Genomic DNA, 12,251 nt, shown 5'->3' with positions numbered 1-12,251 from the left:
CAGACTGAAGAACATCATGCATGACATTTGAATATTTTGGCGCCCCCCTCTGGACATAGTGAGGATTAACATGTTCTTATCTGTAAAAGATGATGTCTTCACTCGTGCCAGTCGGTAATAATTTTCTCAAAATCAAACCGTTTCTTTAGAAGGACTTTTTGAGGATTTTGATGTGATTTAGTGACTTATTGTCAAAGGATACAAAGAAGACATATGCATTTCTTTATTTTCTGTCATGTAGTTATATATAATGTTATAGCGTCAGGTGTTCATTTTAAATGTGCCCAGTGATTCAAATAATTAGGTAAACCTGTGTAAAACTGATACGTGTGAGCCAAAGGTTCAGGCTTCAGATTGCTCTGAACACTTTTGCCCTTTTCCAATCTGATTCCATCACTGTGAAGTATTTCTTAATTCAAAGGCATAGTACAAACCAAGTGACAAGCTTTGGGGAAGTTCTCATGTTTCTCCTCTAGAAACAGTAGCTGGTGATTTTATGTCTGGAAATAAACTGTCCGCTAATCCCAGGGTTGGTGGACTGATGGTCGGCCTCTCTACATGTTGAAGTGTCACTGGCATATGTGAATGGAAGACTGAGAAACACACTGTAGAACTCAGCTGAAGTTAAAAGGTGCTGTATCAGTGTGAGCCATATACTGACACGATGAAATTTTACTGTGGTGTTTCCCAGAAGTGGAGAATATATTTGTGGCAGTGAGTGGCATAGTGTGTGACCGATGTGCAAGCAGAAACCACAGTGTAACTGTGGTAATTTTCTATAGCTACAATTTACAGATGTTCCCTAAACATGCAGACACCATTTACACAAAGTGCTATTACGAGGGTACTTGAAAAAGTTCTCTGCTTGCTTCTGTGTCTTGTATTTCTATTAACAAATGCTTTTAATTCATCAGTTTTATCAGATTAAGTGCATGTTATTTATTTTGATTATCTTGTTTTTCTTTCAGTTAGTTTGAAATATTCTGTAAATAAATAAACAAATAAATAATCCATCAAATATGCAGTTTATTCAGCTGGTTTGTACTGTTTTTGATTCATTGATTTGATTTCGTTTGATTTAAATGATTTATTGTTATTAATACATCAGTTATTGTTACTATTTTATGAAAAAAAATCAAATTATTATTTTCAAATATTTTTCCTTTATCTATATATTTATTTATTTAGTTTATATATTTATTTATTAATTTGTGTCTGTAACGCACTTCAAACGCAACCTGTCAGTTGGGACCGCCCATAGGCTTCGATTAAACCAATCACACTTGTCCTGGGCGGGGCTAAGAACAGGACGTTGTGACCCCGTGTCACTGCAAAATAACGTCGGGGGGAAACTTGTTGTTGTGGAACTGTTTCACATACACAGACAACACTTTATCATCACCATGGGTACTTCCCCGCTGATGATAACGCTAGAAAACCCGGTAAAAGACGTGTGTCAACTCTGTGACAAGCCTTTTGATGATAAAAGAAACAAACATAATTTGATAATCAGCATCCAGAAGCCGAAGCCTTCCTACACTTTGGCTCTGGAGGAGCTAACCGGGCTCCTTATCACCAGGGAAGACTTGCTAGCGGTGTGTAGCTCCTGCAGAACTTTACTAAACCGATATCACAGAAGCTCGTGAGAAGCTGAGCGGATCGCTGCAGTGGTTCAATCCATGTCAGTGATTCGCACTGCTTCCAGAAATAGGCGTCAAATTAACTCCGACCGAAGACTGTTGTACCCGAAAATGGATCAACAACAAGCACCAAAGTCCTCCGAAACAGAATCTGGGATCCTCTGAGGTGCGTTCACGAGTTGTTTTGCAGTGAAATCAGATTTACTAGATAGATAAGCTACAATATATGAACTTTATATATGTAATGTATAAGCTGTTGGTGGAAGAGGAAACTAGTGTGTATGAAGGCTTATGTGAATGAAAAATGAGACTTTTTTTAGTCACGAAGCACATACATTTTATTTTATTTAACTTTTAATTTCAAAGTCATACAGTGTTCCACCATCACTCTCCTCTTTATGCTCTGCCAGCATTTTATGGTGAGACACATGTATGACATAATTTCATTTTACAATTTCCCTTTATATGAGGAGTCAACAAGTTTTTTACACACACACACACACACACACACACACACACACACACACACACACACACACACACACACACACACATATATATATAAAACAACACTAAACAAAGCATAGCTTAAATAGATCTGCAGATCTATTAACAGGAAACGAATACTTCTCAAACCAGCACTTAGTGGGAGGTGCAAAAGTGTAATGTGTAAGTATATATAGCAGTAATTCATAATCCAGTGTGTCAAACGCTGAGCGACTCAAATAACCACCTGTTACAACCAAGGTATACAAACGACCATCTCTGAAAGCACAACCTGTCGAACCTTGAATCAGATGAACCACAGCAGCAGAATGTCACTCCAGGCATTACGCCTGTCAGCTAAGAACAGGAAACTGAGGTAACAGTTTTCACAGGCTCACCAAAATTGGAAAGTAGAAGATTGGAAAAACGTTGCCTGGTCTGAGGAATTCTGCTGTGACATTCAGATGGTCAGAATTCAGCATAAATAACATGAAAGCATGGATCCAGAAACAGTTCAGGCTGCTGCTGGTGTCATTCATGTAATGGTAATCCTAAGACTAGAACTCCTTTTTTTTTTTTTTTTTTTACAACTTTTTTAGGTTCTTGAAGACATTGTACCTCTCTCATCGTCAAGAAACTAAAAGAAAAACGCAGTTATCTTCTATCTTCAATCTGCAGAATCCCTCTCAGTCTTTAAGAAAGGACTATAAACCCAGTTCTTCACTGAACGCCTTTGCGCTTGACAGACTGCGAAAAAGAAAAACTAAAAAAAATCCTATTACCTGCTCCAAAGCCTGTAGGTACCAAGGTCCTATTATCACACTTGAACTTATTTTATGGCACTTATCCTGGTTGTTTTCTCCTGACTAGATCCTTGCTTGTGTTGTATCTACTCTCAGATGTATGTCACTTTGATGTATGGAGTGATCTGCTTGAGCAGCAGCATCACGGCTGCAGACAGGAAGAGACTCAACAAACTGGTAAAGAAAGCCAGTTCTGTCCTGGGCTGAACCCTTGATCCTGTGGAGGTGGTGGGAGACAGGAGGATGATGACAAAGCTGTTGTCTATCATGAAGGACACCTCCCACCCCGTGCAGGAAACAGTAAGATCACTGGGCAGCTCCTTCAGTGACAGACTGCTTCACCCACAGTGTCTAAAGGAGAGATACTGCAGGTCCTTCCTTCCTGCTGCAGTTAGACTTTACAATCAAGCCTTCTCCCAGTAGTTCAGTTCACCCACTTACAAACTGTGTAATAAAAATGTAAATTATGATGCTGTGCAGTTTCATAGAAATTTTGAAATTTTGCTGTAAATAGTGTATTTTTTTTTCTAGAAGGAGAAACTATTTATATATATGCACTATGTATTGTTTGTGCTGCTCTCTTTTTTATTCAAAGTGTTCTATTTGCTTCTGTTACACTGTAAATTTCCCCGCTGTGGCATCAATAAAGGTTCTATCTATCTATCTATCTATCTATCTATCTATCTATCTATCTATCTATCTATCTATCTATCTATCTATCTATCTATCTATCTATCTATCTATCTATCTATCTATCTATCTATCTATCTATCTATCTATCTATCTATCTTTGAATAAAAGCGAAATAAAATTGTGGAATTGTAGAAACAAAGTGCAGTTCATCCTCCCAGCAGCGGGGGGCGATAGTGTCTGAGCGGCGCCCCTGAGCAGCTGCAGATGAACCGCAGACTTCCGTGTAAACAGACGGTTCGTTATGTCTCGCAGAAAGTGTTTTTTCGGGTGTGAAGGAAAGTTGAATCTGTTCGCCTCTCCCAAAGAAGAGAGCACCAGACAGTACTGGATCCAGTTTCTGTTTGCGGGACAACAGCCGACGGTTAACTGGTTCCTGTGCTCTCGACACTTCTCCGAGGACGCTTTCCTCAACAGAGCCCAGTATGAAGCAGGCTTCTCGGCTCGGCTGCTGCTCAGAGACGGAGCTGTTCCCTCCGTGAAGGGCCGAGTGAAGGAGTCGGAGGCTCTGGCTGTAAGCAGCACGTTATTAGAAGCTTTCAGTGCTGACACTAGCTTATTGGAGCTAAAGTTATCCAGAGAGCTAACAGCCGCACATCAACACAGGAGTAGAATAGAATAAGATTTATCATTGTGCACACCAAAAAGAAGATGTACAACGAAATTGATGGGAGCATGTCCCCAAAATACAAATGTATAATAGGCATTAAGCAATAAAAATAATATGTACAGGGATAATAAAAGTCCACATGTACACGCAAAATGTCCAGAAGTATCCTTGGGGGTTACTCCTGTGAGTTTAAAAGTCTAAACATCCACATACATGTATTTGTCACAACCATATCTGCTCAAAATCGCGGAGTTATTTCCACAAATTAAGCGTTCCCACCCCCCCGAACATCTCACACGACTGCTTTGCAATTGGTGATAACTCACTTCCTATCAGGAACATCTGGAAGAGGATGAAGAAAGAATAGAAATACTTTATTAATCCCCCAGGGGACAGTAGAAAGAGTAGTTACCACCACCATAAATGCAGATAAATGAGCAAAAATATGCAATAAGTGACAAATAAACACAAAGAAAAATGCACAATAAGTGTAATGTACAGTCTAAGTAAAAATGTCCTGCGTGAAATAATGTGCAAAAGGAGAAGAAAAATGTGAATTTCAAATGACAGAACCAGATAAATGTAAACAGAAACAGATGCTACAGGGCAGAGGGCTGAGAGCTTGTGGTAGGAAAGATTTCCTGTGTCTGAAAAAGCTGCTCCATGTGGCACTACTTATTTATATTTCTATACATATACTACTCATACAATTCTTTGTATTCATGTCCATTCTGTTATTTGTGTGTAAGGACAGAAGCCACATGCAGTTTCATTTTGCACTGTTTAATGACAATAACACTGATTCTGATGGAGATGGAGAGTCGGACTTGTGGGCAGATCCATTGTCTGCTTTGTTCTTCATGTGTCAGTGATTTGACTAAAACCGCTGTTACCTTGCTCTGTAGTTACCCACACTGTAGTATTGGAATATATGTATGTTTTTATGCTTTACCTATGAAACCCATTAGTGGTGAAAGAAGAAGTCAAATTGTGGCTAAAATATTAGGAACACTCAAATATAATGCAGTACAGTGCACACCCACTGTACACTATGACCTTAATAATAAATCTAAAATGGAATTCTCATCTTTGTACCATTGTAAACAACGTGAACATGTAGAAGCTTTATAAAAGTAGAGTTTAAGACCAAGCTGCTGTTTGAGATTACATTGAATTTAATCAGGTGTACCTAAAAAAAAGTGGCTACTGTGTGTTTATATATAGTATATCACAGAAAAACAATATTGCAGTCAGCCTCAGTTATTGAATTGATTTAATAAAACTGCAGCGGTGAAGGGAATGCAATATTAGCCTCTACACTTAGTTGAGTACAAGTATAAAGTTGCACAACATGGAAATGCAAAATTAACATACAGGTACTTCAAATTTATTCTTAAGCACAGAATTTGAGTAAATGTACTTACTTCCACCACTGAAACTATTGTTTTATATACGTAGCAATTTTTATAGCAAGGAGACAAACCATTACTGCTAAAAACCGAAGTCATTCTTTCTATTTTCTCTTCCCAACTAGAGCTCATCACAGCAGACCCCCACCACCCGCTACAGACACATAGGAGGTCAAACAGACCCGCTACCTACAGTCTCCGTTGCTACGCAGTTCTGCCATCAGATGGTCTCTGTTGGCACGCAGCTGTCCTACAGTACACTGAAAAACCACGTGAGAAGCAAAGGTGTGTTTGTAATATATCTTTCTTTCACATTAATTCATCAACTAGAATTGTATAAAGACAAATCATAGTATTGCAAGCTTAAAACTTTATGCTCTTTGTTTCTAATCAGCCGTACAGGTTTCAATGTGCAACACTGCTGGCACAGAGCCCTCTCAACAAGACACAAGGTTAAAACTGTCGTCCACACCTGGGAAGGCTTCTGCACCTTCACTGGGCGTCAGACCAGCAAAGAGACCCCGTCTTGAATTGCAGGAGGAGGAGGAGGAAGATGAAAAAAAATGTTCAGTAAACGCACAGCCGCATGACTCCACAAATGATCTCGATGACTCTCCATCTGAAATGAGGTCATCACCACTTAAAATTTTTATATTTTGTCTGTGATTATGAATCATTTCACTAAGTAATTGCTTTTTTTTGCCTTTTTTCTAACAGTGGGATGGAGTCCACTTGTGATTACACTGATGCTAAGTACATCGTGTTTGAGAGCTGTCTTAGAGACCTTTTCCAGACGTGTCCGGTGTGCAGGTGGGAGTGTGTGGTGCAGCAGCGAAGCCTCGGGACCTTTGTCTCCTTTAGTCAGCGATGCCCAAACTGCCAGTATACCAGAAAATGGCAGAGTCAGCCGATCAAAATGAACACTCCTGTCGGAAACCTCCAGATGTCTGCTGCTGTTTATTTCACTGGTGCATCCTTCATTCAGATGGAAAAGGTATTAGAGACATTGCAGTGTGCAAGTCGAAGTAGAATTCAGGTTTTACACAAAAATGTTTTTGTTTTCTGCTGTGTTGTTAGATCTGCAAGGCCATGAACCTCCAGATGTTCCATTATGACACCTTCAGGAGACATGCCAGGATGTTCCTAGAACCTGCAATTAACCATAAATGGAAGACGGATCAGCAGAAACTGGTTGAGCATCTGAAAGAGAAGGACAAAATCGCAGTGGGTGGAGATATGAGGGCAGACTCACCAGGTGAAGAGTCAAACTACACTGTGTTAGCTCTCAGTGCTGAAAATAGAATTTATTTCTCTGCTCTGCTTCCACTTTCTTCCTGTCCTCTTGTGTCATCCCACCCACCTGCATGTCCTCCTCCTTCCTTTTTTTCTTCCTCTGGCATGGCAGCTCCATCATCAGCATCTTTCTCCCAGTAAAACCAGCAGTTCTCCTCTCTCACTTTGTCCTGTCTAACCTCATTTATCCCTCTGCTACACGCTCTCCTACATGTGTCTATCCTCATCACTTCCAACACAAGCTTAGCATCTTTACCTCAGCAGCCTCCAAGGCTGCTTCCTGTCATTTTGTTAAAGGCAGCGTCTTACTACCATATTTAAAACTTTGCCTTTTACTCTTACTGGCACCTTTGTAGCATAAATCACTACTGACATTCCTCGCCCTGCCTACACTCTCAGCATTGAAACTTATCCAGCTCTACTCCCAGTATCTTCACTATTCTGCTCTCCTCCTTCTCACATGTATTTCATCTGTTCCTACTGACTTTGATTCCACATACCTCCACTTCTGCACAATATCCTCAACCTGTTCCTTGCTGTTGCTGCAGATTTCATGTCGTGTGAATCCTCAGAAGCTCTTGTCTGATCCCAGTCTCACATTGCCTGTTCAATAGAACATAATGGTCCCACTGTATCACACTATCATTCCGGTACAAGAGGAAAAAAACGCTCTGACTTGTTTGTATTTCTGCAAACCAATCACAGTTGTTGTGAGCAGAGCTAAGCGACGAATGTGGCGGAAAAAAGTGATGGGTGAAATTGTTTTGGTGCATGCAGGGAGAAGAGCACTGTGACTACAATGGATAGTCTGATGAAAAAACCTGTCTTGGCCGCCTTACTGCACAACCCAAATCCATGCAAAATTTGAAATTTACACTATGATTGTTACCTGTAGCGAATCTGGCAGTAAAGGGAACGACACAACAGACTTGAAATGAGTGAGTCAGACTCCCTCACGTCTGTCAGTCTGTCCATCACCATTGAAGGGCTCAGACCCGATCCTGGGTGTTATCTCGCCTCCGCCTTAAACCAATCAGTCACTTCTGTTCCTGCATCTCTCTTAGATACTTCTGTACCATTTCCTCATGTAGCTCCCTGTCGTCTGCTTTTTCTGACTCCACAAAAACACACTGCAACTCTTTCTGACCTTCTATATGCTTTTCCATTAGCACTCTGCAGGAAAACATTGTGTTTGCAGTGCTTTTTCCTGGTACACCACTGTTCGCTTGAGAATGATACTTGAAAATCCTCATAGATTGTGTTAAACATTCGAATTAGAAAATCTACAAATATGTTGTCTAGATCAACTGTCTTTCCGCTGTTCATCTTCCTCATAGCTGTCCTTAATTCATCCTTGCTAATCCATTTAACTTTCTAATTTGCTATCTTTTCTTTCTGATTTTCTTTGTTCATCAGCTCCTCAAAGTGCTCCTTTCATCTTCTCAACAGTATGTTACATCCTTATCTTTCATCAGAGACTTGTCACACATCCTTCCCAGCTTAGTTCCTCTGTCTAATAATGAGCACAAGTCCTTTTCTTTTTCCTCACTGTCCAACCACTCATACAGCTGATCAGATGCCTTTACCTTAACCTTCACCACCTCTCTTTTCGCCTTATACCACATCTCTTTGCCCTCCTGTCGACTGTCTTCATCTCTCTGACTGTCCCATGTTGTTTTCTCCAGCTTTTTGCTCTGTTTACTCAATTACAACACTAAATTTCCTCATCTTCTGCCCAGACCCTGTCTTACTCTTTCCTGAACACTCCGTCTTTACTCTCCTCTGTTTCTTGATCTCCAAAGTCATCCTACACACCACCATCTAGTTACACATACGAGGCAGTATTGGAATTTATTTCTGTCTCAAAAGTGTAGTTATTTATAATTTTCTCTTATGTTTAAGGACCCACCGCCAGATTCGGCAGCTACACTCTAATGCACCTGGATAGCAACAACATAATTGATGTTCAGCTTGTACAGGTATGCCTTCATTTTTTTTTGACAGAAAGAAAGACTTCTGTTCACTTTACTTTTTGAAATGTATGTTTAAGTCATTGTTTTTTTGCTAGAGCAATGAGGTTGGTGGCAGCTCAAACATGGAAACAGAAGGACTCAGAAGAGGCCTGGATTTTCTGGAAGCACACCATCTGAATGTGGATTACATTGTGACTGACCGCCACGCACAGGTGCAGAAATATCTGAAGGAGCGAAATGTCGAGCAATACTATGACGTTTGGCACCTTGAGAAGGGTAATTACTAAGTTTTTTTTTAGAATTTGAATACCGTATCAAACTGTAAGTTACCTTATTCAAAGTTGTGCCATTTTTTTTTTACATTTTCTGAACTTTCTATCCTGTCAGATTTGTCCCAACAGTTGGAAAACCTGGCTAAAAACAAGGAATATCTGGTGGTTCGGAAATGGTTGCCTAGCATCAAAAACCACATTTACTGGACGGCCACGGCTTCGAAGTCTGGACCAGAGAAGGTTGCAAAATGGAAGTCTCTGGTCAACCACCTTCAGAACATCCACAAACATGAAGATCCGCTCTTCCCCAGGTGCACTCATCCTGACAGAGTCTCCAGGGACCCCAACAAGTGGTTTCAGCCCGGTTTGTGTCAAGCGTTTTTCATCTAATAATAATTGCTTCTATTAGGACATAAATATGATAATATGGAATTATATGAATAATGTGGGCATTTGTACCATTTCGACGTTTGTCTGTCAGGTTCATCGGCCCTGAACAAAGTGGAGAAACTCCTACTGGACAAACAAATTCTACGCGATGTGGAAAAACTCAGTCATGACCACCAAATTTCATCATTAGAGGCCTTCCACAGTATCACCAAACACTTCACTCAAAAAAATGATGTTTTGTCTTTCATAGGGAGGTTGTGCAGGTAATAAATGTTTGAATAAATATCAATACATATTATATTGCATATGCTTTTGGACATGTTTCTGAATTTATATTGATAGAAATTTGTGTTATCAAATCCCTTTTCTGCCTTCAAAGAGATTAACTTTTGTAAATAATGTCATTTTGTAGCTAAATCTGCAGTATATTACTTTTTTCCAGGCTGTACTTGGCTGCAATGCATTTTAACGAGAATGCAAAGCGAGATCAATCAACATCTTTAGAGGGAAAAGCTGTTTACAGGATAATGTTCCCAAATTGCAGAACTGGACAATATATAACAAATCCTATTCAGATGGAGCCTACATTCCGTAAGTAAACAGTAGATCTCTATTATAAAGTAGAAAATGTGCAAATATAATGAGCTGTTTTGATATTTGGCTTTAACAACAACATGTTTTGGTCACTTGTTCTAATTTGTATATAAAACACAGGAATGTCACTGTAAATATCTTTGTTTTTGTCAAACTTTGATGGTATCAGGCATAAATTACACTAACATTATATATAAATTGTCAATATCATATTTTGCAGAATATGTCAGTGACCTGATGAAGCTTCTTTTTAAGAAAATTTTTAAGGACCCAACCAGATACATAGAGGACCTGAACAAAATCTCCATACCAGAGGACAGGTGGACACAGTTTGAGAGACCCTGATAGAATAAGACCACTGCTAGGTACAGTCGTGAATAAAACTTTACATACATTTTTAAAGACCACGTATATCATGACCGCCTTGCGTTTCCAATGACTCTTACAACTCTTGATTTTCTACGATGGAATGATTGAAACACATCTTTGTCACAAAAAACTATCATGCATTTAGGTTCTTTCATAGATTCATTACAGGTCTTCTGGAAAACCTGTTGGGTCCAAAATATACTTAAAGCAACTTGAACTATCAGTTTTGGTAATGTAAAGAGCTGTGTTACTCAGATTTTCTTAGTGGCAAAGCCTCTTAACTTCTCGTGAGTGATTGCAGTTGACTACAGCTGGTGACTCTGTTAAGCCAATTTAAATAGGGGGCAATTGATACACTCATTAGCCTCAGCCACAACACTACAGTGGGAAAGTCTGAGTCCAGAAGATCTACAATAAATCTATGCAAGAACTACAATAAATGATTGTTTTTTGTGACAAACATGCATGTGCTTCAGTCATTCCTTTGTAGAAAATTAAGAATTCTAGGAATCACTGGAAACTGCCATGATATACATGACATTTACAAGCGTATGGAAACATTATTTCACAACTGTATGTGTCGCGTTCCAGTCGAGGGGCGGCTGGAACCAAACAAAGTTGGCAGTAGGTACATCAGGCCAACAACATCTGGCAGGATGATGAACCTGACCTGACCTCTCAGGTATCTTCAGCAGCAATTTAAAAAACTGTGATACAGAGAATACCTGTAAGATCCGAAATGGAAAGAAGACACAAGCATTACAGGAAATATCACCGCATGGCATGTTTGCTCCATGACTGTCAAACGTTCTTCTGAATCCAGTGAAGGACTTTTACAAAAACTGTAGAAAGTCTCAAACACTACCTCATACACTGGCAACACATGTTTTTATCTGTTTTAAAATGATCAATGCAGTGTGTTCTTTGTCTCCTGTAAATAAAACAATTCATATTTCTGAGTTGAGTGTCTCTTTGTTTTGCAGCTTGTGATCATCTGTTTGTATCTATAGGTGAAACTGGAGTTATGGCCTCATAGTTGTACATCTCTGCCTACACTCGAGGTGCCATTTACCTCCATGTCAATCGTATCTCATATTTAATAAAGACTTAAAGAACTGAAAAATGTGTCGGAAGAGTATTTCAATCCAATAGAACACAACTGGAAAAGTTTGAAGTTGAAGGTAGAGCAATACAACCCCTTCTGCTGCTTTTAATTAATCTGTTTTATAACTGTAAATAACATAGGTGTATACTCACATGCACCCATGCGAAACAATACACTGCACTTAAGCGTCAGGATCACAGCTTATTATTTATCTGTTGCTTACAAAGAATGTTATTCATAAAGGCTTGTTGCTATTGCACAGCCTTGAGGAACAGTAACTTTGCATTTCACTGTACATACTGTATGAGCAAGTGACGCATGAAAACCCTTGAATCTTGAAACTGCCAGTACTTTAATTAATTTTTATTGTGCTCTTGTATTTATGTTTTTTCTACTCATTAAACTGCTTTAATTATTCTGTGCTTTAATGTGTCTGTGCACTTTGTCGGACATGTAATTTTTAAAATTTGTATTTCTTCAATTTAACCCTTATCAGTACACCTGGGGTATGTATGTTGTCATATTTTTTTTATTTACAAGTTGGATTTTTCAGTCCCTTTAGGTAGTTGTCACCCACATAGTTGCCATCACATAAACCAAAGCTTGTTTGATTCCAG

At 39.3% G+C, this 12,251-nt stretch overlaps 1 protein-coding gene across 3 annotated transcripts; it reads left to right on the top strand.

Annotated features, from left to right (window-relative positions):
- Positions 1–1,399: 1,399 nt before the first annotated feature.
- Positions 1,400–11,488, top strand: LOC111583114 (uncharacterized). 3 transcript variants are annotated; one of them, XM_023292051.3, is made up of 12 exons: positions 3,812–4,133; positions 5,764–5,923; positions 6,033–6,267; positions 6,356–6,632; positions 6,716–6,893; positions 8,834–8,910; positions 9,000–9,180; positions 9,292–9,540; positions 9,658–9,829; positions 10,009–10,157; positions 10,381–10,525; positions 11,121–11,488. In XM_023292051.3, the coding sequence occupies exons 1-11, from the start codon at positions 3,864–3,866 to the stop codon at positions 10,503–10,505; spliced, it is 2,073 nt and encodes a 690-aa protein (XP_023147819.1). In that variant the 5' UTR covers positions 3,812–3,863; the 3' UTR covers positions 10,506–10,525; positions 11,121–11,488. The 3 variants fall into 3 exon arrangements, with proteins under 3 accessions (XP_035813944.1, XP_023147819.1, XP_023147818.1); XM_035958051.2 differs by lacking the exon at positions 3,812–4,133 and adding an exon at positions 1,400–1,806 and having other exon boundaries at positions 10,381–11,488; XM_023292050.3 differs by having other exon boundaries at positions 10,381–11,488.
- The last annotated feature ends 763 nt before the right edge of the window (positions 11,489–12,251 follow it).

This window comes from Amphiprion ocellaris, chromosome 5 (assembly GCF_022539595.1).
Source record: "Amphiprion ocellaris isolate individual 3 ecotype Okinawa chromosome 5, ASM2253959v1, whole genome shotgun sequence".
Taxonomy (NCBI): Eukaryota; Metazoa; Chordata; class Actinopteri; family Pomacentridae; genus Amphiprion; species Amphiprion ocellaris.
Note: the sequence above shows the minus strand (reverse complement) of the source record. Positions and strands in the feature narration are given on the sequence as shown.

What these genes read in the sequence shown, in the direction of transcription:
- LOC111583114 (XM_023292051.3), top strand. Translation starts at nt 3,864, where the DNA reads ATGTCTCGCAGAAAGTGTTTTTTCGGGTGTGAAGGAAAGTTGAATCTG. An exon ending in AAACCACGTGAGAAGCAAAG is followed by an intron (nt 5,924 to 6,032) that starts GTGTGTTTGTAA and finishes GTTTCTAATCAG; the next exon opens with CCGTACAGGTTTCAATGTGC. An exon ending in GACTCTCCATCTGAAATGAG is followed by an intron (nt 6,268 to 6,355) that starts GTCATCACCACT and finishes TTTTTCTAACAG; the next exon opens with TGGGATGGAGTCCACTTGTG.